General features: G+C 43.3%; 1 protein-coding gene across 3 annotated transcripts; it reads right to left on the bottom strand.

Annotated features, from left to right (window-relative positions):
- Positions 1 to 51: 51 nt before the first annotated feature.
- On the bottom strand, positions 52 to 23,747 carry LOC134629661 (equilibrative nucleoside transporter 1-like). 3 transcript variants are annotated; one of them, XM_063477179.1, is made up of 13 exons: positions 23,484 to 23,747; positions 21,595 to 21,676; positions 21,164 to 21,336; positions 19,781 to 19,920; positions 12,142 to 12,276; positions 11,926 to 12,023; positions 11,631 to 11,709; positions 9,027 to 9,085; positions 8,821 to 8,929; positions 8,553 to 8,638; positions 4,075 to 4,243; positions 2,705 to 2,904; positions 764 to 873 (listed from the first exon to the last, which is right to left on the bottom strand). In XM_063477179.1, exons 1-12 carry the CDS (start codon positions 23,507 to 23,509, stop codon positions 2,744 to 2,746), a joined length of 1,317 nt encoding a protein of 438 aa, XP_063333249.1. In that variant the 5' UTR covers positions 23,510 to 23,747; the 3' UTR covers positions 764 to 873; positions 2,705 to 2,743. The 3 variants fall into 3 exon arrangements, with proteins under 3 accessions (XP_063333250.1, XP_063333249.1, XP_063333251.1); XM_063477180.1 differs by lacking the exon at positions 4,075 to 4,243 and having other exon boundaries at positions 52 to 873; positions 23,484 to 23,741; XM_063477181.1 differs by lacking the exons at positions 4,075 to 4,243; positions 8,553 to 8,638 and having other exon boundaries at positions 23,484 to 23,745.
- Between the last annotated feature and the right edge of the window lie 1,910 nt (positions 23,748 to 25,657).

A 25,657-nucleotide genomic window follows, 5' to 3' on the forward strand; every position in this document is an offset into this window, starting at 1 on the left:
AGGTTGTAAGCCTTTTGGGGATTCCTAACCTGGATGATCGAGCATGCATGAAGATGATTTGATAAAGACGTCACACACTGCAGTTTTAATTTATTTGGATCCACGTTAAATACACAGTTTTTTCTCATTACAATATTAACATGAACCCCCCCCCCCACAGAGATGAAGATCAGACTTCATCAATAACTTCACTAACTCAGTGCTTCAATTTAATACTGTCAAATTATTACTGTGCAGTTTATACTGCTTAACTTTTATTATTGTATATGGTATAGAGTATTTCAGTGTCATTTCATTGCTTACCAAACGTGTAACTCAAGTCATTTCTCATAATGTATGTCAGTATGTGAACCCTTTAAACTTTAATTCTAATCAAGTCACCACATTTCTTTCAATAAAACTCTTAAATCTGGAGTTTAGTCAAATAATTTATCTGGAAATCACAGATGGTGACGCTCTGAGAACTCTATGAAGACGATCAATGTGAATATCAAAGATCTTTTAACCTGTTATACTTTTTTTAATGTCTCTAATGAATACATACAAAGAATATTCATTGTACAGATTCATGTTTAAGAAATAAATACTGAAAATAATCCTGCAGCACCTCCATCAGGACAAAACAGAAAATAATGAAGACAAAGTTGAAGAGCTGTGGAGTTTCAGTCTGACTGAAGCTTTTCTGCCACTCAGACCAGAACTGCACAAAAGAGCTCACTGATAGTTTCACAGTTAGTCCAAGAGAAAGATGACATTTCCAGTTAAACCAGTATTCTAATGAGAAAGGAGAGAGCAGCTCCTAACGCCAAACCCAGAGAGAGGAAGAACGCCATGATGGCTCCAGCTGTTTCTGCTTCATGAGGAAGAACGTTCCTGTTAAAAACCAGAATATAGTGACAAATTATATTATATTATATTATATTATATTATATTATATTATATTATATTATATTATATTATATTATATTATATTATATTAAACTAGAAATTAAATCTGAGGATGTAATACTGATTTGGACTACTGTAATTCATTATTATCAGGAAGTCCTAAAAACTCCCTGAAAAGCCTTCAGTTAATCCAAAATGCTGCAGCAAGAGTCCTGACAGTGTCAGCTGAGAGGTACTGTCTCTTCAGCGTGTCTGAGGTCTGCCTCGGTGTCTCCTCCCATAGGGACTTAAACTCCTCAGCTGACTCTCCTTGTGGAGGTGCAGCTCTCTCCTACGAGCTCCTTCTGAGCTCCTAACCCCATCTCTGAGGCTGAGCCCAGACACCTTCAGAGGAAACTCATTTCTATTGCTTGTATTCTCCACGTCACTACTCACGGCACCTCCTCCCTAATCCTGAGTGGACCCACAACGCTTTTCAACTTTTAAGTCTGTATGTTTTACATTCCAACTAGTTTTAGACAAAGGCCCCGTTTTCAGAAACCCTAAAATAATCGGAAAAATTAAAAAAAAAGAAAGTTTGTTAGACTATAAATGTTGAAATATAACTTAAGTTTACTATAAAAATATCAATAAGCAGTAAAAAGGTTAATTTAGGAACCTTTTTGGTCGATCAGATTTTGGTTTTGAAGAGAAACAAAGGTGCAGGCAGGCACTCTGTACTGCAGTTAACTTTAATCAGCTGTTGTGGATTATGGGACATTTTACAAGGATAGAGTGTGGAGGGGAAAACTTTTTTTGAATAGCCAGGGAGTAAAATGTACCATTTATAGTCTGTAATGGATGGCAAAGGAACCTTACAAGACCAACTGGTGTTCAGATTCGGATAATCTCTGTGAACATGGGAACTTTATAAAATTGTTATAGGCACATATACACATGTATACATGTATGAAGTACAGAGAACAACGCTGTTCTGGGAGGTGCTGAATAATAAGTGACTGCTGAGATGAAAACACTTCTCTGGAAAGCTTTTAATGCTTCTCTCTTCTCATCGTTGCCCCTCCATCTTTGTTTCATCTGGCCAAAAATCTGCTTTAAAGCTGTGTGGGCTCTGTTGTAGGTGTAGTCTGACCTTCCTGTTTCTGAACGTATCCAGTAATTTGCACCTTGTTATAAACACTCCATAAATGCATGAACTGTTGATGTATGCTATGCTATGTCTTCTGATGATACTGCCTAAGGGAAGCATGTTTAACCACCGAGGACCTGGCGTCTACATATTTGGACATCACATTTTGGGTTGTCTAGATCAAAATACTAAATTTTGCTCTACAAGGGCCTGATATCCTCTGCTCAGAAACTACATCAGGTAAAAAGATCATTCTTTGTTTTTATATTCACCAGGTTGCACTCAGCCCAAATAGCAAAGAGAAATTAAGAATGCATGCCATGAATGAGTTCGGGTCTTAGGAGGATAATGTAAACAGAATTGGTCCTAGCACTGAACCCTGTGGAACTCCATAATTAACCTCAGTGTGTGAAGAGGACTCTCCATTTATATGAACAAATTGGAGTCTATTAGATAGATATGATACAAACCACTGCAGTGCAGTACCTGTAATACCTACAGCGTGCTCTAATCGCTCTAATAGGATATTATGGTCATAAAGCACTGGACCACTCCTGCTGCTGGTGGGTGCACAGGAAGCTGTGTTGGACTCAACTGTAATATACTTAATACTTAAAATGAGCTCCACAGAGAAAATCAAGGCTAACATTAACGTGCTGGGGTGTTTGCTGTGTGCAGGTTGCTTACCTTGGACCATAACACATGCAGAGGCTTGCCAGGTACCCGTTACTGAAGGCAAAGAGGATCATGAAGAGGATAAAGAAGCAGTCGTGATGGAAAACGACCGGCAGGTGGGCACGAGGGTGAACGTTGCACAGCATGAAGAGAGGGATGAAGACCAGGCGACACCCAATGGATGCAGGAAGTATCACACTGTCTTTTCCTGGCTGGAAAAAAAAGAATACTATCAGCTCACATGTCTTTCAGTTTAATTGGAATATATAGAGCACCATCTACAACAAAGTGCTTTATGATAAACTGAATACTCTCATTAAAGACTGGTACCAATAATGACATTATTTGAATATAGACTGGAATCATAAAGTAAAAAGGAAAGAGTTGAAAATGGTAACGCATGAGTTTGAGTTTCAACGGGTTAACAAAGGACCAACTAAGTAAATAAGGGCAGAGACTGTTATGAAATCAGGGAACGATGTTCTCAAGCACAACATGACAGGTGTTTGTTTATTACACTGAGAAATAATGTGGTAACTTATGTTATTAACAAAGCAAAGGAAACACTAAAGAAATGTGGCATCATTAAAGATCTTAATAAGTAATTCCAATGTGACTGATCACCACATAGAGTTATATATGTGAGCAAATCTGATAAAGAGCCAAGTATAGTGGAAATAACATTTTTACTGATTTTACTGATTCTGTTAAAGCTTTGACTTTTAACTGTTTAGGCTCAAACTATTCTGTTACTCCTCTAAATTATTATGCTCCATTTCCAGCTTTTAGAGAAGTGATTAATCCCTAAGTTCATTGGATAGTTTCTGCTTTTAAGGAATCTCTGAACAGATGACATCATATTTGAATGTTGCTCCCCTTCTCAGTGCATCTTATGCAATTTGGGTTTTGAAAATATCACAAATCTTTTCTTTTAAAATCAAAGTCAAATGTTTCTATAGTAAATTTCAAACAATAACTGTTGACCAAAGTGTTGTACATTTAAGATATTCAAAAGAGATAAAAACATTGGAAGACATGACAAAATTTAAGAAAAGAAACATAACACGAGAAGATTTGAGTAAGATTTGATCTTCTTGGCTCTCGGAGGAGTCGGATGCATCTTCCACCCCCTCCCTCCCTTATCTTCCCTTTAATGCTTCGATGTCCTTGTCTCGTCTCGTCTGTCTCTAACTCTGAGAGAGCCTCTCATTCTTGCTCTTGTTCTCTAAATGAATGTTTCCCATATTTCGTTCAGAGAATGAAATATTGGAAAGATCTTGGAGGAGCTCATGGCTCTTAAAAGAGAGATACACCTGGAGACCAGTGATGGACATTAGAATGACAGAAAAATTGATGCAGTTTGTTCTCCCTAAACCACATACCAACAACTCTCATGCGGTATACCCCCACCCCCGACGGCGCCAGCTGTTTGAAGGTTGACGCCAAGAGGAACAACAACATTCTTCCAAGAGACACGAGAACGAGAACGAACAGACTCTCTGCTCCATTCCTCAAGGCCACCTGCGTAGGCTGCGGACTGTTGATCTTTGCCTAACAGGTGAAAGGACACTTTCTCAGGCTGAACTCAGGACCCACACCCTGACACGCACGCACACATGCACACTGATACTGATACGCCCTCACCACCACCCTCCCTTCCCCCCGATCCAACGCCTCCTCCCATGCTTACTTCCCACCCGATGGAGACAGCGGCTCAGCCGGAGGCGCGATGAGGTCGCAGCGTCCATGACCCACTGTGTCCATTGGCGTACTATTATTACTAGTATTAAAATGGCAGAATCTCCCAAGTCAGTAAAAGTTAAAAGGTCATTTAAAACCCTAACCCTAAGCATAGGTTCCACCACAGCATGTTTGAAGTCAGCAGGGACACACCCAGACTGAAGACTGCTATTGACAATAGACAGCAAACACATACCCACAGATGTCAAAAACATCTTTTAGTAAACGAGATGGAACAATATCCAGAGCACATCTGGTGGGTTTCAGGTGGTTGTAATGAAAAGGACACAGGTGTCAGGTTTCCTGGGTCGTTGACCCAGTGTTTTCAGTTTTGTCATGTTCAGTTTATTTTGCCACATCAATGTTGTTCTCACTTCCTGTTTTTCCTGTGTCAGCTCGTCTCACGTGTCGTTAGCCATATTATGCTCAGCTGTGTACTCACCGGTCTCTCATTATCATCTTCATCAGTCTGTGTATTTAAGTCTTCTGTTTCTACTCGTTCACCATCGTGTCACTGATGTTGTCGCTGTTAGGTTGTCGTATGCTCATTTCCTTCAGTCAGCCAGCGAGCCAGCCATTTCCTGCTTCAGTCCTGTTCGTTCATTTTGGTCAGCAATAAACACCAGCCTCCCCACCTCGCCATGGCACAGCGGTTCAGCCTCCCACCTCGGCTCAACGGAGGCTCCCGCGCCAGAGGCTCTGTTTACCCAGGCCGCTTCCTCTTCCCAGAGAAAGCGGTGCACACGCCGCCATAAACTGGACTCTGCTGACCAAATCCCCATGGTGAGTGAAGACTGTCTTTCTCCCGCTTCTCTGAACATAAACAACAATAGACTCACCGCTGATCCTTTCGATGCTTCTCTACTGGACGACGACATAGACTGGGAGAACTTTTTCCATTCGGATCCCTCTGAGCTGGGATTTATGAAGGACAACCACTGCACTTCAACACCTCCAAAGACTGTAAATAGTGGTGGCAGAAGGGCCAAAACAATTTCTGATAAATCTGTTGTTACAGATCCTGTGTATGTAAACCCATTCCAAGACTGTTTTATCTGAGCCTGCTCCATCGTCTACCTGGGCTTTTCTCCGCACCTGTTTCAGTTCCTCGGGTGGGGAAAGCTGAGGTTCAGCTGGTCCCTACTCTGGCTCCCAGGCCGGTTGAGGCTCTGTCAGTCCCTGCACGCGTACCAGCTCCTCCGGTGGGGACGGCAGCTGCCCAGCCGTTGCCGGTGCCTGTGCCAGCTCCCAGGACGAGGGCAGCTGTGACCCAGTCTACCCCCACACCCGTTCCTGTTTCTCGGGTGGGGGTGACTGGTGTCCAGCCACCTCCCGAGCCTGTCCCAGCACCCAGGGTGAGGGCAGCCAGAATCCAACCTAACCCCCCTAGAGGCTCAGCTGAGGCTGTCCAGCCAATGTCCTCACGCTCTGGAGGCTCGGAAGAGCTAGCCTGTTCACCCATCAGCCTACCACTTCATCCACCTCCTGATCCAGCTTTCCATGCCCTAGCACTATCCCTGGTTAGGTTAGCTGAGCTCTTCCCAGCTCAAGCACCTGATGTGTGAGCCCAAGCTGCAGCTTTGTCTCCTTGACTAACTCAGTCTTAAGCTCAGCCATCAGCCTGGCCAGTCCAGTCAGTCCAGTCGTCTGCTGTTCAGCTTCCGGTCAAATCAGTCTGTCCTAGACCCCCTCCACCCACCCTGTTCTGGTTTTTCTCTCTTTCGGCCGTCCGGTGCTGGCCTTTGAAGGGGGGGGGGGTATTGTCAGGTTTCCTGGGTTGTTGACCCAGTGTTTTCAGTTTTGTCATATTCAGTTTATTTTGCCACATCAATGTTGTTCTCACTTCCTGTTTTTCCTGTGTCAGCTCGTCTCACGTGTCGTTAGCCATATTATGCTCAGCTGTGTACTCACCGGTCTCTCATTATCATCCTCATCAGTCTGTGTATTTAAGTCTTCTGTTTCTACTCGTTCACCGTCGTGTCATTGATGTTGTCGCTGTTAGGTTGCCGTATGCTCATTTCCTTCAGTCAGCCAGCGAGCCAGCCATTTCCTGCTTCAGTCCTGTTCGTTCATTTTGGTCAGCAATAAACACCAGCCTTCACCTACATGTGAGTCCAGTGTTTGGGTCCTCCTTTCCTCACCCACACTGCAACCTCTGACAACAGGCTCAAAGTGGTCACAAGCAACCAAAGTTGGCGTATGAACAGATGGGTCAGAAGGATAATATGAGACCTGATATCTGTGTTCCTGTTAATAAAGAATTTCAATAAGCTCTCACATGTTGCTTTCGATGCTATGTGGGGAGCAGCAGCAGGGGGATTAAGAACTAAGTTAGTGATTAATACGAAGTCTGTGACTGTTATCAGACACGATCTTAGAGAAATACTTTGTTTTTGCTGCACTAATAGCCTTTTGATAATATAACAATATAAATATTAAAACTAAATTGGCAATAAAATTCGTCTTGCATCTTAATACCAGTATAACGGTCTGTATAATTTTCGAGGTCTACAAATAAAGAACCAGATAATGGATTGCATTTATATAGCGCTTTTCGAGACCCTCAAAGTGCTTTACAATTCCACTATTCATTCACTCTCACATTCACACACTGGTGGAGGCAGCTACAGTTAATAATAATAATAATAAATTTTATTTGTAAAGCGCCTTTCAAGACACCCAAGGACACTGTACAATAGATAAAAACACATAATAGAACAATGACACAATGAAGAACAATAAAAACAAAAGCACAAGATAAAATTAACAAACAGTGGATTCACAGTGAATATGCAGATTTGAACTGATGGGTTTTGAGTTGGGATTTAAACTGGGGGAGAGAACCAATGTTTCTTATATCTGGGGGTAGAGAGTTCCACAGCCTGGGAGCAGAGCAGCTGAAAGCTCTGCTTCCCATGGTGCTGAGGCGGAAGGAAGGCACAGAAAGCTGGATAGAAGAAGAAGATCGAAGTGAGCGGGCAGAACAGGTAGTGCTTAACAGGTCAGAAAGGTAAGGAGGAGCAATGAATGGCCTTGAAGGTGAGCAGAAGAAGTTTGTATATTATCTGGAATTTCACTGTGAGCCAGTGAAGTTCCTGAAGAACAGGAGTGATGTGCTGGTAGGAGGGGTTCTGGTGATAATGCGAGCAGCAGAGTTCTGAACCAGTTGAAGCTGATGGAGGGATTTTTGGGGGAGACCATGCAAAAGAGAATTGCAGTAGTCAACATGGGAGGTAACAAGACTGTGGACAAGAATGGATGTAGACTGGGTGGAAAGAGAAGGATGTAATCTGTTAATGTTGCGTAGATGGAAATAGGCAGAACGGGTGAGATTACTGATGTGAGATTTATAGGAAAGTGAACTGTCTAGGATGACACCGAGGCTCTTAACCTGAGGAGAAGGGAAAACTGTGGAGTTATCATAGTGAGTGAGAAATGGTTCGCCTTCAAAAGGTTGGATTTGGTGCCAATAAGAAGGATTTCAGTTTTATCCTCATTGAGCTTGAGAAAATTAGAGCTGAACCAGGATTTTAATTCGGCTAGACATTCTGTAAGGGAGGAAGGTGGGAGGGAGGAATCAGGTCTGCAGGAGAGAGATAACTGGGTGTCATCAGCAAAACAGTGAAAGTGAAGATCAAATTTGCAGAAAATGGTACCTAGAGGGAGGATGTATATTATGAAGAGAAGAGGGCCTAAGACTGAACCTTGGGGTACATCAGAGGTGCCCGGGAAAAGACAAGAGCGGAATGATTTCAGTTGAATAAACTGGGAGCGGTCAAGGAGATATGATTGAAACCAGGCTAGGGGTGTAGCTACAGCTGCCCTGGGGCAGACTGACAGAAGCGAGGCTGCCATATTGCGCCATCGGCCCCTCTGGCCAACATCAGTAGGTAGTAGGGTGAACTGTCTTGCCCAAGGACACAACGACCAGGACAGACAGAGCAGGGGATCAAACCGGCAACCCTCCGGTTATAAGATGAGCTTCCCAACCCGCTGAACCACAGTCGCCCAGATGAAATCATGGGAGGGAGAAGACTGTCAATGTGAAGCCGGAGGACCTATTGGAGGCTGCTGTTCGATGTTTATTGCTGAATTGCTTGATGACAGAACTCAAACTCACCCACATCAAGATGGCTGTTAAGCTCCGCCCACCCCAGTCACACAGGTTAAAGAGCAGGAAGCAGCTGACAGGGATGAAGTACTGGTCTGTAAATCAAATAATTATTTGAATGTTTGCGTGTATCAGTAGAACAAGGAAAAGGAAACGGGGGGGGGGGGGGGGGGGGGGGGGTTGCCATTTCACACAGATAAACATGGAACAAAACACCACAGAAGAAGAAAGGTTAACATTAGCCGTCATTTCAACAGAAAGCGAGGTATTGACTGACCCCAGGAACCTCCGTCACTGAGCGTGGATTTGGTGTCGGCAGTGACGGCGGGAAATGTGCCAATGGTTACAGTGAAGGTAAAACAGACTGACAGGGCCAAGATCCAGATCTGAGGGCCAAAGGTCAGAGGTCAGACATTCCTTTTAAAGAACAAACTATAGTTAATATTGATTATAGATTGTTTCTTGTTGTAATGTGTAGCTGACCTTCTTAAAGATTTTCAGCATGGAGACGTCCTGAGGCTTTGTCTGATCAGCTACTGCATCTTTACATAAACAACAGAATATCAACAAAACAACGTAAATGATAGGATAAATAAAAAGCATGACAACAGAGCGCTGTAACTATGATGCCAGATTAATGACTTAGCAATCTGTGTCGAGCTCAAAGTGAGATTTTTCTGTGTGGTTCTCTTTTCACCTGATGAGTAACCACGGTAACAGAGTAGCGGGTTATGTTCAGAGCCAGAATTTTAAAACAGTGGAAGCATTTCACAGACTCTTTTATGTTTTTAGTATGATGGAGGTTTTCTATCCGCTGCTTTTTCCAGAAAACAGTGAATGAAGCCCCGCTGGAAAGCTGTGAAAGAAAAGTGACATGCAGATTTATTACGTTTTGTATGTTTCAATTTGTTTTACCCCTCTGTGAAGCGCTGTCTTATAGTGGTGGAGGAGTTTGTGTGTCCCAGAGATCCCAGGGGCTATGTTGCTGGGGGGCTTTTGCCCCTTGGTAGGGTCACCCATGGCAAATTGGTTCTGGGTGACTGACCAGACAAAGAGTGATTCAAAAGACTCTTATGTGTACATGATCAAGGGAACAGTTCTTCCTGCCCGGGATAGGGCTAGGGGGCCACGCCTGGAGCCAGGCCTGAGGAAGGTGCCGAAGCGAAAGCACTTGGTGGCTGGGATAGCCCATGTGGCACGGCCAGGCACACCTGGGGAAGGGACATGGGGCCACCTGCAGGAGGTGCTGTGGTGGTCGGATGAATTGTGTGCCTGGTGGTGGCCACGGGCAGAGACCCTGGTGATCCATGGCTACTGAGCCTGGCAATTGGGACATGGAGCGTCACCTCTCTGGTGGGGAAGGAACCTGAGCTAGTGTGTGAGATTGAGAGGTACCAGCTAGATATAATCGGTCTAACCTCAATGCAATGAGCTGTCAACTGATCAACACCTGGTGGTGAGTTGGATCAGGTGGCGGGGGATAACGCTAGACAAACCCTGCACACCTAAACGTATAGTGATGGTGCACTGGGAATGCCTAGCAGAAGCTCTGGTCTGCTAAATCTTCAACTCCCACCTCCTGCAGAGCTTTGACAGCATTCTGAGGGAGACTGGGGACATGAGGTCTGAATGGACTGTGTTCAGTCTATCTGTGTCCTCCATTGCTGAGGCTGCTGCACTGAGCTGCGGCTGCAAGGTGGTTGGTGTCATTAGCCTGAAGAAGGAGCCCTATCGGGTTAGCCTGGTTAGCCTGTGGCACTCGACTGGTACCAGCAGACCAAGCAGAATGCAGATCAGGCAGTGGCTTAAGCAAAAACCATGGAAAAAGACTTGGACTGCATCTAAGTGATTCTGGTAAACTGTCAGGTGACTCAGGAGTCGAACCTCCGGTGCAGGATGAACAATATGGTTTTCGTCCTGGTTTCGGGACACTGGACCAACTCCTCATGCTCTTGGGGATATTTGAGGGTGCATGGGAGTTTGCCTGACCACTTCGTGTGTTTTTTGGACATAAGAAGGCATTCAACCGCATGCATCAGAGTATTCTGGGAGGGGCTTGGGGAGTATGGGGTGTGTAGCCTGTTGTTAAGAGCTATTCAGTACTTATACAACCGTTGCAAGAGCATGGCAGGCAATAAGTTGGACTCCTTCCCAGTGTGTGTTGGACTCTGCCAGAGCTGGCCTTTGTCACCAATTCAGTTCATTTTTATGGACAGAATTTCTGGGCGTAGTAAAGCAGCAGAAGGCTTCAACTCTGGTGATCTCAGAAACTCATCTCTGCTTTTTGCAGATAACGTGGTTCTGTTTGCTTCATCAGGTGGTGGCCTCCAGCTCGCACTGAAGCAGTTCACAGCTGAATGTGAAGCAGCGGGAATGAAAATCAGCACCTCCAAGTGTGAGGCCATGGTTGTTTGTTGGAAAAGGGTGGAGTGCCTACTCCGGGTCAGAAAGAAGTTGCTGCCCTCAGTGGAGGAGTTTAAGTATCTTTGAGTTTTGTTCATGAGCGAGGGGAAAGGGGAACAGGAGATTGACAGATAGATATGGAGGACTGGACAGATTGTACGATTGGACTGTCTCACCGGGTGGAGGGCCCTTGGCAGACCCAGGACACCCTGGAGAGATTATATCTCTCAGCTGGCCTGGGAACCGCTTGGTGTTCCAAGCTGGAGGAGGTGGCTGGGAGAGGGAGGTCGAGGCTTTTCTGCTTAGACTGCTGTCCCCACAACCGAGTCATGGAAAAGTGGGAGATGATGGATGGATGGAAGCATGAATGTTCTTATTTCAGTTTATCCCAAAAAGTTAAATCTGTTCATCTGGACATAGTGAGAGTAACATTTCGTCACTCATCCAGGTGACTTCTTCAGTCTCAGCTGACTGCAGATTTTCCTAACCTTATAAACAGTACATTTGTATAATGACTGAAACCAGCAGCTGAATGAACAATGTTCAGTTTCAAGTAAATAACCTGTGTGGAAAATATAAAAAGTAGCAAGGAGAGATATATGTATTAAAACATAAACTTTTCATGAAGACCTTAAGCCGGTTTGAGGTGATAAGCAAAAGGTTTTTAAAAAATATTTTTTGTACCTCTGTTCATCAGGCTGATCGAATTCTGCTCCAGAGAGATCTGCTTCGTGTTTCTCTCCTGATAAAAGTGGAAAAACTCCTGAAAACACAAACAAAACAAAAGTCTTTTGGCACTCACTCATGATGCCTTGAAAGGGGCAAGCTGAGGATGGAACAGAGTCTGTGAGATCTGATTTCTTAAGGATGCACTGAGCTGGCGGCTGTGGGAGGGGCTAGTACTGCAATGATGCATGATGTGTTTGTGTTCCATATTTTGTATCTCAGGTCTTGGAGATGGAATAAAAGGACAACGTACCAGTTTGGGCAGCAGGATGTAGGAGAGAATGGACAAACAAATAACCACACAGGCTGTGATGAAATACCCAAACGCTGCATCCTGAAGCTCCGAACCGCCTGCACCCGAAAAAGACAGAAAATCAACCTTTTATAATCTCTGTGTACTGACATTCAAGTTCCTGCAAAGTGTCATAAAACTGAATCCGATGAGTTATTGGTGAGTTATTGATCAGACTTGCTATGGCGCAGATCATGGCGAAGGCGGCAAAGGTCCCAGCGAGTCCCTGACCACTCATGATGGGAGTTGTGTATGAAGCTGGGAGCAATCCAGCCATCCCAAAAAGGCTCCCCTGTAGCACAGCCCCGAAGGCTGAACAAACAAACAAACAACCAGATTAACAGAATGTCCTGTGGCACGGCTGAAGGACAAACAAACAAACAAACAAACAAACTGAATGCCCTGTGGCACGGCCCGAAGGCTGAACAGACAGACAGACAAACGAACGAACGAACGAACGAACGAACGAACGAACGAACGAACGAACGAACGAACGAACGAAAGAAAGAAAGAACGAACCAATCCAATCCAATTTTATTTATAAAGCACTTTAAAATATCCAGCACAGGACCAAAGTGCTGTACAGAAAAAAAGTTAAAAACAATAGAACAACAGAAAACAGCAAAAATAAATAAATAAAACACATAATACATAAAAATTAAAACAGCCCTATGTTAAAGAAGAAAACAAGGTAAAACAGCATGGAATCAACTAAAAACAACTAAAATAAAACTAAAAAATAAAAACTAACATCTCACGTGGTGTCAAAAGTCAGGGTAAAGAGGTGGGTTTCAGGAGTGACTTAAAAACAGGTAGTGAGGAGGCCTGTCTAATCTCTAAAGGAAGATCGTTCCACAGTTTGGGAGCTGCTACAGCAAAAGCACGATCTCCTCTAAGTTTACGCCCAGTCCTGGGTACATGCAGGAGCAGCTGATCTAACCCTAACCCTATTGTGTGGACGCGCAACGAGATATCATAGCGTGGCTCAAGCACGTTCGTCACAGTTTAAACCTTGTTTTGCACGACGGCATACGGCCTCCCGTCTGCAGCTAAACACCCCAATAGCTTCTGTAATAGCTTTAGCCCGGTCGGATTGGGCAGCAAAGGGCTGCTTAAATACCGCAAACTCCTCTGCTCCTCCACTTGGACCGCTAGCGCTGACCATAGCTATCGCTTGACAGACTGACCACGCCACCATACACATACTTTTTTTTTCTTTTTCGAATCTTCGGATCACGTGCGTACCGAACTGTGGAGTGGGATCGGTTCGGATTTCGGATCAGCCGTGATCCGTTGCACCACTACTAAATACCCTGCGCCTGCCGCCTTCTTAACCCCGTTCTCTTTTCTTCCCAGACACACCCGCTCCATCCCCGTCGCTACCTGCCAATTCCCTGTTCACCTCACTGACCCACGGCCACACCATTAGCAACACTGCCACGAATTCCAAGTTGGTGCAGCAGAATATGTGAGAAAGTTCGATCTGTTGATATTGGCAGGTGCCTCTAACTCCCAGAGCTCAGGACATATCTGCTTTCATCACGCCATCTGGTCTTTATTCATATACAGTCATCGGTTTTGGTTTACGCAATGCTCCAGCTACATTTCAGCGACTCATGAGTTTGGTTGTTAATGGGCCGAAAGGCTGTGCTGTTTACCTAGATGACGTGGTGGTATATAGTAGTACCTGGGAGGATCATCTGGATTGTATTTGCACTTTGTTTGAGCAAGTAGTCGGGGGAAGCATTGGGAAGCATCATTTGGAGACCCTGCAGGCTTAAAACGACCAACAGTCTCCTTTAAAAAGGACAGAGTCACAGGTTCAAACCTTTTATATTATTTTTTTCTGCTCTGCTGTTCTCCTTTAGTTTTAACGATGTATTGGCTGCCTCTGTGTATGATCGTCTGGCTTTGCTATGCATCCAATCCTCTATGATGCCTCACGATGTCTCTTCATCGTCCTTCGGCATTTTCCACCCTCCTCCATCAGCTGGATCTTCATTGGGCGATTTCAGAGGATCCTCTAGACCACGGAGAAGGAGAGGTATTCAGGTAAAGCTCAGGCTTTACTGGCGGCGGGGTTTGGCTGTTAAGCGACGCCGAGCGTGCCTTATCTCCTGTGCTCAGAAAAGCTCCATGGAGGGGGACTTGTTTTCCACGTCCCTGTTTGGATATGCTGGGCCCGGCTCTTTGAGACCGGCCTGCCTGAGGAGGGTTTATCCAGACTCTTCTGCTGGCTGGCTTTTTCTTCCCACGGTGAGTGGATTCTACGAGCGTGATGGTTCAAACCCTGAGTTTCTACGTCCTTTAACTCGAGCCTCAGCAAATACGGAGGCTTCTACTTCGCTGAATATGGCGCTTTTTTAACGCTCAATCTCTGTCAAATAAATCATTCTTGTTGAATGATTTTATATCATCTAAAAAACTGGATTTTTATTCCTGACTGAGACCTGGCAGCGGGACGTAGACTATTTTTCATTTGTTGAACTCTGCCTGGATGGCTATACTTTCATTACCCAGCCTCGGGTTTCTGGTCGGGGTGGTAGTCTCGCTGTGGCTTTCCAGGAACGTTTCTCCTGCCGCTCCGTGAAAATTGGACATTTTCTTTTGTTTGAGCTGCAGCTGCTTAAAATTGGAAACAAGGATCCGTTTTACTGTGCTGTGTTGTATCGTCCACCTGGCTCAAATAGGTTATTTTTGTCGGTGCTCAGTGACTTCTTATCCTCGACTATAAAGCTGTCTGGTTTGCTCATAGTTGGGGACTTTAATATACAAGTTGATGATGACCCCGACCCTTTCGCCAGAGATTTTATCAATATTATGGACTCATTTCATTTTGCTCAGCATGTGTCCGGTCCTACACACAGCAAAGGTCACACACTGGACCTTGTTTTTACTTTGGGTTTAAATATTGATTTTATTTGCTCTGAGGACATTTTTATTTCTGATCACCATGTTATTGTTTTTAAACTGTCTCTTAATGAGCCTTTGTCCCCTGTTCAACGGAAGGTTAGCTCTCGTATCTTAGACTCTTCCACAGCGGAGAAATTTAAGATAAGATAAGATAACCTTTATTAGTCCCACACGTGGGAAATTTGTTTTGTCACAGCAGGAAGTGGACAGTGCAAAAGTTATGAAGGACAATTAGAATAAAATAAAATAAGAATAAATACAGTACACAACTGTACAGAATAGAATAAAAATAGAATACTATATACAGTAGAATAAAATAGAATAAAATATACAATAGGATAAAAATAGAATACAAATGCTATATACAACAGAGTGAAAAATACAACAAATTTGCGGATGCTTTTAACCTACAGCTATCTCCTCATAATGATGTTGACTCTTCAACCAATCTTTTGAATAATTATTGCCTTTTTATTTTAGATGAAATTTGTCCGGTTAAAACGAGGAGAGTTTCTGCTTGCAAATCTCCTCCTTGGCTAAATGACAGTATTCGTTGTCTAAAACGTGATTGTCGTAAAGCGGAGCGCAGGTGAAGGAAAATTCACCTAAATGTTCATTTCCTCTACCTAAAGGACCTTTTAACTTCTTTTAATAATGCTATCAGAGATGCGAGGGCTGCGCATTTCTCACACTTGGTTGCAAAGAGCAGAGGTAATCCTAAGGTGCTATTTAACACCATTAGTGGCATTCTCCAAAAGTTGATTCTGTTCATCTGGACGTAGCGTTTTGTGGGAGAAACATTTCGTCATCATCCAGGTGACGTCTTCAGTCTCAGCTGACTGCAGGTTTCAATCTTATAAACAATGAGCAATGGGCTGGGAGGTCAGTTCCTTAATCTTAATTATGCAATTATCCCAGCTGGTAAAAATAGTGAATTCAGTGAAAGCATCCTCTTGTCCACTTGACATTGTACCTGCATCATTATTCAAGAATGTCTTCCAGGTTATTGGTCCATCTGTGCTCACTCTAATCAACTCTTCACTGGCATCTGGTATAGTTCTGGTTTATTTAAAAAATGCTGCAACTCTCTTGCTTTTTAAAAAACCTCAGCTAGACCCCTCTCTTTGGAGCAGCTACAGACCTATCTCTAAATTACCGTTAATTGCTAAGCTTCTAGAAAAGGTTGTGGCTAAGCAGCTTATAGCGGCTCTGGACAAACATAGCATTTTTGATAAGTTTCAGTCCGGCTTTCGCAGAGCTCACTCCACAGAAACAGCCCTTCTGTCACGGTTCTGGGTCCGTTGGACCCAGTATTTTGAGTTTATTATGTTTTGGTTTACTTTTGCGTCATGGATTATTCTTTATGTTTCTCTGGTACTTTGTGTTTCAGTTATCTTGGTGTTTTGGATTGTTTTCTCATTCTCTTGTTGTTATGATGATGATTATTATTAGAGGTTCATGTTTCTGTTATCCATGCTTTAGGAATTGTGGTTTCATGTATAGTTCAGTTCCATGTGTCATTTTCTGTCTGTCTGAGTTGTGATTCATGTTTCCTGTTTTATTGTGAAAGTCTTTGTCTTATGTTAGTGTGTGCAGTTTTGCCTCCCCTTGTCTTGTCATGTCTGATGAGTCCCAGCTGTGCTCTCCTGCTGTTTCACATTCCCTAATTACCTCAGTATGTATTTAAGCCCTGTGTTTTTCCCTGCCAGTTGTTGCGTCCTCCACGTTTGTTGTGTGTGTATTCATTGTCGTCTACCTTCAGGTTAAAGTCATATGCTTCTGCAGTCTAGTTAGTTTAAGTTGTTGTTTATGTATTGCCAAGCGTGTCTCACGAGCAATAAAGCTGCCATTAAGTTAATGTTTTGTCTCCGAGTCCTGCACGTGGGTCCAGCCACTGACAGCCACACAACTCATCGTGACACCTTCTTAGGGTCTCAAGTGACATTTTGATGAATAATGATGCAGGAAAATGCTCGGTCCTCCTTATGTTGAACCTAACATCGGCTTTTGACACTGTTGACCACCACATCCTCCTCAAAAGGCTTAAACATTGGGTTGGTGTATCGGGTACTGCCTTGGAGTGGTTCTCCTCATATCTACGTAACCGATCTTTTTCTGTGGTGGTCTCTGATTTTAGGTCATCCTCTACCTCCCTTACTTGTGGTGTCCCTCAGGGTTCGGTTTTGGGGCCTTTATTGTTCTTAATATATCTTCTCCCCCTCCAGCATATAATGGGCTCTTTTGAGGACATTTCTTATCACAGTTATGCTGATGATATTCAGTTGTACATCTTTTTTAAGCCCCCGGATTTATCTAAGCTTCAGCTTCTAAATGTTGCTTAGATTCCATCAAACGTTGGATGGCTGTAAATTTCCTCCAACTCAACAACCACAGGCCTTCAAGGTGGCTGTAGTTAAACCTTTACTTAAAAAGCATCTCTAGACCCAGCAGTCTTAGCTAATTATAGGCCAATCTCCAACCTTCCTTTCATATCAAACATCCTTGAAAGAGTAGTTGTCAAACAGCTAACAGATCATCTGCAGAGGAATGGCTTATTTGAAGAGTTTCAGTCAGGTTTCAGAGCTCATCACAGCACAGAAACAGCTTTAGTGAAGGTTACAAATGATCTTCTTATGGCCTCTGACAGTGGACTCATCTCTGTGCTTGTCCTGCTAGACCTCAGTGCAGCGTTTGATACTGTTGACCATAATATCCTATTAGAGCGATTAGAGCACGCTGTAGGTATTACAGGTACTGTACCTCAGTGGTTTGTATCATATCTATCTAATAGAGTCCAATTTGTACATGTAAATGGAGAGTCCTCTTCACACACTGAGGTTAATTATGGAGTTCCACAGGGTTCAGTGCTAGGACCAATTCTGTTTACATTATACATGCTTCCCCTAGGTAGCATCATTAGAAGACATAGCATACATTTACACTGCTATGCAGATGACACGCAGCTCTATCTGTCCATGAAGCCAGGTAACACACACCAATGAGTTAAACTGCAGGAATGTCTTAAAGACATAAAGACCTGGATGGCCGCTGACTTTCTGCTTCTTAATTCAGATCAAACTGAGGTTATTGTACTCGGCCCTGAAAATCTTAGAAATATGGTATCTAACCAGATTCTTACTCTGGATGGCATTACCTTGGCCTCCAGTAACACTGTGAGGAACCTTTGGAGTCATTTTTGACCAGGACATGTCCTTCAACGCACATATTAAACAAATATGTAAGACTGCTTTCTTCCATTTGTGCAACATCTCTAAAGTTAGAAATATCCTGTCTCAGAGTGACGCTGAAAAACTAGTTCATGCATTTATTACTTCCAGGCTGGACGACTGTAATTCATTATTATCAGGAAGTCCTAAAAACTCCCTGAAAATCCTTCAGTTAATCCAATGCACTTTGTCCAATCCAATCCAAATTTTCAGGCCCCTCTTCTGTGGAACCAGCTTCCAGTTTGGATTCAGGAGACAGACACTATCTCTACTTTCAAGATTAGGCTTCAAACTTTCCTTTTTGCTAAAGCATATAGTTAGGGCTGGACCAGGTGACCCTGAATCCTCCCTTAGTTATGCTGCAATAGACGTAGGCTGCCAGGGATTCCCATGATGCATTGAGTTTTTCCTTTCCAGTCACCTTTCTCACTCACTATGTGTTAACAGACCTCTCTGCTGAATCATATCTGTTATTAATCTCTGTCTCTCTTCCACAGCATGTCTTTATCCTGTCTTCCTTCTCTCTCCCCAACCAATCACAGCAGATGGCCCCGCCCCTCCCTGAGCCTGGTTCTGCCGGAGGTTTCTTCCTGTTAAAAGGGAGTTTTCCTTCCCACTGTCGCCAAAGTGCTTGTTCATAGGGGGTCATATGATTGTTGGGTTTTTCTCTGTACCTATGAAGCGCCTTGAGGCGACTTTTGTTGTGATTTGGCACTATATAAATAAAATTGAATTGAATTGAATTGTAACTCTTTGTTTACGTGTCTAAGCAAAGGTTCTCCGGATCGTCTGCAGGTTGTGCAAAATGCTGCAGCTACGCTGTTGACAAAATCCTCCAAGTACTCACATGTGACACCATTGCTATTTCAGCTACACTGGCTTCCTGTTGAATTTAGAGTGCATTTTAAGATCCTGGTCTTGACATTTAGAGCCTTGCATGGACTGGCTGTGGACTCGGTAGTTGTTTTTAGAAAACAACTCAAAACTGTTTTTGGTTGAATTTCTGCCTGTTATATATTGTCTGTTTTACCCTTTTATTATTTGTTATCTTATGTGCAGCACTTGGTGATTCTGTCTAGAAAGGTGCTATATAAATAAAATGTTATTTATTATTATTTATTTATGAGCACAAGGAGAGATCTGAGCCCTTGTGGAGGAGACCTTCTCAATAAAAAAAGTGTAAAAGATTTTCACAGGCTTCAGGCGAGGGCTCGTTACAGTCAGTATGTGGTGCACTAAGAACAGAGTTAATAGTTTTAAATAAAAAGTGTTTTCTTTTGGCATCTTTTACAGTTTTTTTTTATATTGACGCCAACAGTTCTTTGGCATCTGGAATGACACTTGTAGTTTGTCCTTTTTCCACTCAGCTCGACGGCAGTCGCGTCTGACAACTCGGGTCATGTCGTTCAGCCAGGGCTCAGATTTAGTTTTAGGCAGCCTGGTTTTTAATGGAGCCACAGTGACCAAAGCAGTCCGACAGGTGGAGTAAAACCATGAGCTCAGTCCCCCAGTCTGGCTGCGTAAAAAATCCGGGATCTTACAGACCTGGTTAAAAACTGATCTGTAAGATCCCAGAACGAATGAACGAACAAACAGATTAACAGACTGCCCTGGAGTATGGCCCAAAGGCTGAACATACAGACAAACAAACAAAACAAAGAAAAAAAAAGACTCACAGTTGATGATGACAATCTTCACCATGGTACTGAGGAAGAAGTGGAAGGGCTCTAGAGGGACTTTCACAAGGACAGCGGTGATGATGAAGACAAGCATGATGATGAAGAGACTGCCCATGACACGCAGACGCTGCGAGATTCTGACAGGAGAAGAAAAAGAGGAAGCTCAAGGACTGGCTTGGAGCTCAAGGTGAGCAGATGCTCTTTAAAGGGATATTGTGCGGTTTTGGCTCAGGCGATAGAGCGGGTGTGAGTACAAGAAAACAATTATTAGAATACAATGTGTTAAATTTGCTTAGATGAGAGGGTCCAGCAGTAGATCAGAGCAATAGGGAAGGATTTGTCTGTGTTTCAGTTTGGCTTAGCTGTAGGCCTGAGAGTGTGTAATTGTGTACAGGGAAAGGAATTTATTGACACTGGGGGTCTGCTATCATAAAAGGAGACAGGAAGCTACAGTTGGGGGTTGCTGATGCTGATGCTTGTACCTTTAATAAAAACTCATAATTGTTATAAACTTAGAAGTAGGTTTGCAGGAGACTCTCCACCTTATCTGTAAATGTAAGACAGCAAGAGGCCAATGGTCCAGTGGATGCTGAGTGTGGGTCTCAGTGTTTGTAATATGTTAACTCTGTTTTCTATGTTGTGTAGAGGAATTTGGTGTGGCTTGGGTGAGGAGATTACTTTTATGACCGGCAGGAAGTCACGTACACAGAGACACACACACACACACACACAGTGCTTTGACTGTTACACTCACACACCTACATGCACACTCACTCACGTGCACTCACACATACATACAGGTACGCACATACAGTCACTCACGTGCACTCACATAGACACATGGGTACGCGCACACACAGGTACTCACGTGCTCGTGCATACACACACAAACACAGAGTTTGCAGTACACCATGGGGGTTTTATGATGGGGTCGCTTCTATAAAGCTGACTGTAACAAACAAAGGAGTGGAGGATCTGCAGAGGGACACTGGCCTTGCACGCCTCCCCTTCTAGAAGATGCATGCGTAACTGAAGATGAATAAAGGTTTTTGTGTAATGACTACTGAGTCCGGTGCCATCTCTGGATGCCCGAGGAATAAAAAAAAACCGGGGTGAAACTGATTTCGCAACACGGGTCATCTACCAGTCGAATGACCCGATTGGTTATTTGGACCCTGGCTGCTGCAGTCTGCATGCTGAAGTGGCCATAACCCTGATGCATCCATCAGTGTGTGTGTGAATTTTAGATGAGACAATAAAGTATAGAAAATACTGTTTACAGCTCGTATGAATGTGTGTGTAATTGAGTGACTGAGGCTTGTAGTAAAAATATAAGTACTAATACATTCGCTGATGTCAGCAGTGTGGTGCTTTACTCACAGTGAGAGCAGGAAGGAGTTGAGACACGTGCAGATGAGCAGTGGTAACATTGCACAGAGCGTCATCACGTTGTTAAATATGGCCTCGAGGACAGTGCGATCGTCACTAGATACCTCTGTCTGATTGGCTGAAGAAATAACCACTGAGGTGTCCTTCAGACGGCTGGTGAAGTACTGACAGACAGGCAGACAGAGCATAAAGCTGCAGTGACACTAACCCCACAAATACCTTTAATGACTCAGTTTACCTGCAGCTGGTCATGAAATACCTGCAAAACACCTGTGATAAACACAGCTACTCACTTCAGCACAGCTGTTGTTTGTCTACAAGCAAACTACTGTTTCAAATATAATGCAATAATATATTTCAAAATAAAAATTTATTTTGAGGACAAAATAGTATGTAAGTGAAAACAGGAAACAATGTCACACCTTGGTAGCAGTCATGAAAAAGTTCCACGGCAGCAACGTTCCCAAACCAAGCATGAAGAAAATCAGCCATACTCCAAAATACCTGCAGAGATTTTTAAAATAAAATGTTATTCTGATGCTTTCACTGTGAAAGAGTCACAGAATAATGAGAAGTGGTAAAGGATTAAAACCAGGTATAAATATTTAACTAAATTCATCAGATCTGTTTCTGTAAGGTTTTCTGCAGGTGGATCAGCTGAGTGTCAGCTAATACTCAGGTGTGTCTGTTTGAACCTTTATCTTACATCATTTATTTACAGTCTCTGTACAATGGTAGCGCAAAGGGCCTAGCATTGGATTTGGTTGTAGCTCAGGAGGTAGAGCAGGTCATCTAATAATTATAAGGTTGTTGGTTGCTAGCTGCTCCAGTCTGCAGTCTGTATGTGTCCTGGCCAAGATACTGATACATTCATTGGCATGTGCATGTTAGACAGAAAGCATGTAGGTCTAGAAAGAGGTGCTTGTTTGAATGGCTGAATGAGGTATGTTGTATAAAGTGCTTGAGTAAAACCGGTCCATTCACTAACAGCTGCTGTCTGAACAGACAGAAAAATCAGTCCTGCCTTCGTTGTGCTTGTCACGTTCCAGATCTCAAATATTTTGGGTTAGAGAGAAAATTCAAATGCTTCCTGAAACTTAGTTTGCTGCACTGTGATGGGTTTAAAGTAAAGAACAGTGTGACTGCTGCACAGTGGCTGTGGGTTCATGGTCACAGTTAGCTTACATCAAGCAGAGACTCATTCACTGAGCTTCACCTTCATACCAACACCTGAGAGAAGCGTCCTCCAAAGAGCTACTTTTGTTTTCTTACTCAGCTGAATACATTTTCACTCTTACTTCAGTAAAGAATCAGAGTATCAGAGTAAAGTTGAATCAGTACTTCAGCTATTACTTGGAGTATTTTTCAACACTAGTATGTGTACTTCTTAAGTGCAGAATGTCTGTACTTTTGCCACCTCTGGTGGGAGCTTTTGGAGTATGGTATGTCAGTATGAGCGATTTTGCCCATTTTAGTCTATCTTGTCTGTCCTTGTCATTAGGGGACGTTGGCCTTGACCGAGTTTCTTTGGCCTTCCCTTGGAGTTTTCTGCTAGCACAACCACTCCCTGCAGGAAGGTACTCTTTGAAGTTGCCAAAGCTTCGATGGGTGCCCTTTCTGTTTTCTGTACAGCTGACAGTGAAGAAAACGAGGCTCCTTCTGACCTTTTCACGTGTTAGGATATCTGCTAAATCCTCACCCATGCTGGTGAACCCCTGCATGATGCAGTGTCAGGATGCTCCTTGATCCCAGCTGCCATCTTTATAATGCAGTCTTTTATAGTAATACACTCACACACAACCAGTCCACATGTTCCAAACATTTGTCTGTGTGCAACATCCATATTCATATACACTGCTAAATATGTTACTTGTGTGCGTGTGTGTGTGTGTGTGTGTGTGTAGGGTGTGTTATTGATAATCAGTTTATCTCTGTGCTGCAGTCACTGCTTATCGTCACCCTGCAGCCACTTTTCACTCAGTTCACAAACGTCAACAAACCACTTGAAACTTTATGAAAATGTTTTAGAAACTAAAAACTAACCCGAACAGACCTGAACTAACAGCAGCTTTATCACATTAAAATCTGTCCCTGTTGATTTATTTGATTACAAGTTTTGTTTTTCTGATACAACAAAACTTTAAAGAACATTGATCATCTGTCACATTTGTTATATTGATTATATATAATACCTCATCATCAGCAGTGATGTCTACTTCTAAGAACTTCTGAACATACTCAGTCACTGCTGATTGTTTTGTCTGTTTTATGCATGAATGTGAAAATATTCTCACTTCTTTGTTTTACTCACTTGTCTTTCGGTGAGTTGGCAGCCATTTTTCTCTGAAGAATCAGTCAAGTGAACAAATAAACTGATCAGCTGATGGAGCGATGACTTGAAGGTCTAAGGTGCACCCCGTCGGAGGGTCTGGAGGAGGAGGAGGAGGTGGAGCTGTGTGTGACACAGATAAGAGTTCCAGAGTTAGGGTTAAAGAGTAACTGTTAGCTTTATTAAATAGTTTGTTTGAAACATCACTTTAAATTCCTGAAGCTGTGATGTTGCTGACCCAGAGCCTTTCAAAAGAAAAGAAATTAATCCAAGACTTTCAAACACAGTTTGGTTCAAACTGAGAGAATCATCGTGATGCAAAGCAGCAAACTGAATACTGATTGGTCGAAACACTATCAGGAGTCTGAAAACAGATGCACTGTGAACATGTCATGCTCATGTTCGTGTTATTTCTCACAGCTCGTTTGGTGTCTTTGAATATGTTGAATCATTAGGGCATTGTTGTTCCTGCTTTGGTTTCGTTGCCTTGTGTTTCGGTGTTTTACTCTTTATTGTTTCTTTATTTGACCTTTGGTGGTATTTCTGTCATCTTCTATGTGTGTATTATCTTTCGGTCACTTCCCATTTTACTTTGAAAGTTAGTCTTTTTTTGTGTCCTGTTTTAGTTTTGCTCCCATCTTTTATCACTCGGATTCTTCTCACCTATTCTTAAACCACCTTCTGCGTCTTACAGCTTTGGTTGGATTTGTGTATTTTTTTTTGGTGTAATATCCAGCCTTGGCTGATTGTGACCTACACTCGTTTTCACACCTTGGCTCGTGTGATTAGGTAGAGGATCAATAGGGGGTCCACGACCCTCTTATGGGGACACTCCCATAACACTTAAATACCTGGGACTCTCCACCAGTTGCGCTTAGAACTGAAGAAGCTTCTCGGATGTGAAATGTCTTCAAGGAAATGTAAAGAAGTCTGTATGCTTTTCTTTCCGAGCTCCTTAGACTACGACGTACGATGTTGTGGAGGAGTTTGCTCGTTGGTGTGATCAGTCATTCTTAAAGATCAACACCTTTGAAACTGAGGACATGGTTATTGACTTCAGGAACCCATCCCCCATCCTGCACTGAGACTGCTGCCATTGAACTGGTGGATAGTTGTAAGAATTTGGGGGTTGTTCTTGATAAGGCTCTGTCCTTTGAGTCACGTTTTGATTCCACAGTGAAAAAAAGTCCAACAAAGCTGTACTTTTTAAGGAGTGTTGAACATTTCATGTGAAACGATGACCCTTTTTATAAAGTTTTGTTGAATCAGTTTTAATGTTTTGTATCATTGCTTGGTTACGGTAATTTGTCTTTGACCAATGAGACCAGACTTGCTAACCTGGTTAAAGTTGCTGGTCAGATTTCAGGGAGGTCTCAGGTCCAGCTGATGGACTCTTATAACAGGCAGGTGCTGAGGAGGTCATGTTATGTTATTCTAAGGAGCTTGGAAAGAAAAGTGTCTGAGCTTGTTTAGCTTGAAGCTTGAAGACGTGGACATAGATGGCTTCTTTCACTCCTCTTTCAAACCATCTGTCCTCTCTGTCCAACATGTGAACATTGGCATCCTCAAAAGAGTGACCTTTGACCTTTAGATGCAGATGGACTGCTGAGTCTTGTCCCGTGGAGGTGGCTCTTCTATGTTGTGCCATGCGCTTGTGAAGTGGCTGTTTGGTCTCTCCAATGTAGAGGTCTGGGCATTCCTCGCTGCACTGTACAGCATACACCACATTGTTAAGTCTGTGTTTTGGAGTTTTGTCTTTCGGGTGAACCAGTTTCTGTCTGAGTGTGTTGCTGGGTCTGAAGTACACTGGGATGTCGTGCTCCTGTTTTCACACCTTGGCTCATGTGATTAGGTAGAGGATCATCAGGGGGTCCATTGTCCCTCTTTGAAGGACACTCCTACAGGGCTTAAATCGGGGACTCTCCACCATTTGACCCTAGACCTGAAGAACCTTCTTGGCTGAGAGGTGAAACATCTTCAAGCTACTTTCCAAGCTCCTTAGAACCTTCACAGACATCTGTCATGTTGTGTTCAGACCGTCCTCTCTTTAATGATCTTCACCTGCTTCCCTCAGGTCGTCGGTATAAAGTGCCTGCAGTGAAGACCAAGAGACATCAAGTGTCTGTCATACCTGCTGCTATTGTCATGATTGATAA

Source organism: Pelmatolapia mariae, linkage group LG6, assembly GCF_036321145.2.
Source record: "Pelmatolapia mariae isolate MD_Pm_ZW linkage group LG6, Pm_UMD_F_2, whole genome shotgun sequence".
NCBI classification, from domain to species: domain Eukaryota; kingdom Metazoa; phylum Chordata; class Actinopteri; order Cichliformes; family Cichlidae; genus Pelmatolapia; species Pelmatolapia mariae.

Excerpts from the sequence above, each read along its gene's own strand:
- LOC134629661 (XM_063477179.1), bottom strand. The coding sequence starts at position 23,509 with ATGGCTGCCAACTCACCGAAAGACAA. Across the intron at positions 8,930-9,026 it reads TGCTGAAAATCTTTAAGAAG|ATCTGGATCTTGGCCCTGTC; the intron begins GTCAGCTACACA and ends TTTGGCCCTCAG. Across the intron at positions 4,244-8,552 it reads TAACAGCCATCTTGATGTGG|GCAAAGATCAACAGTCCGCA; the intron begins GTGAGTTTGAGT and ends TTCACCTGTTAG.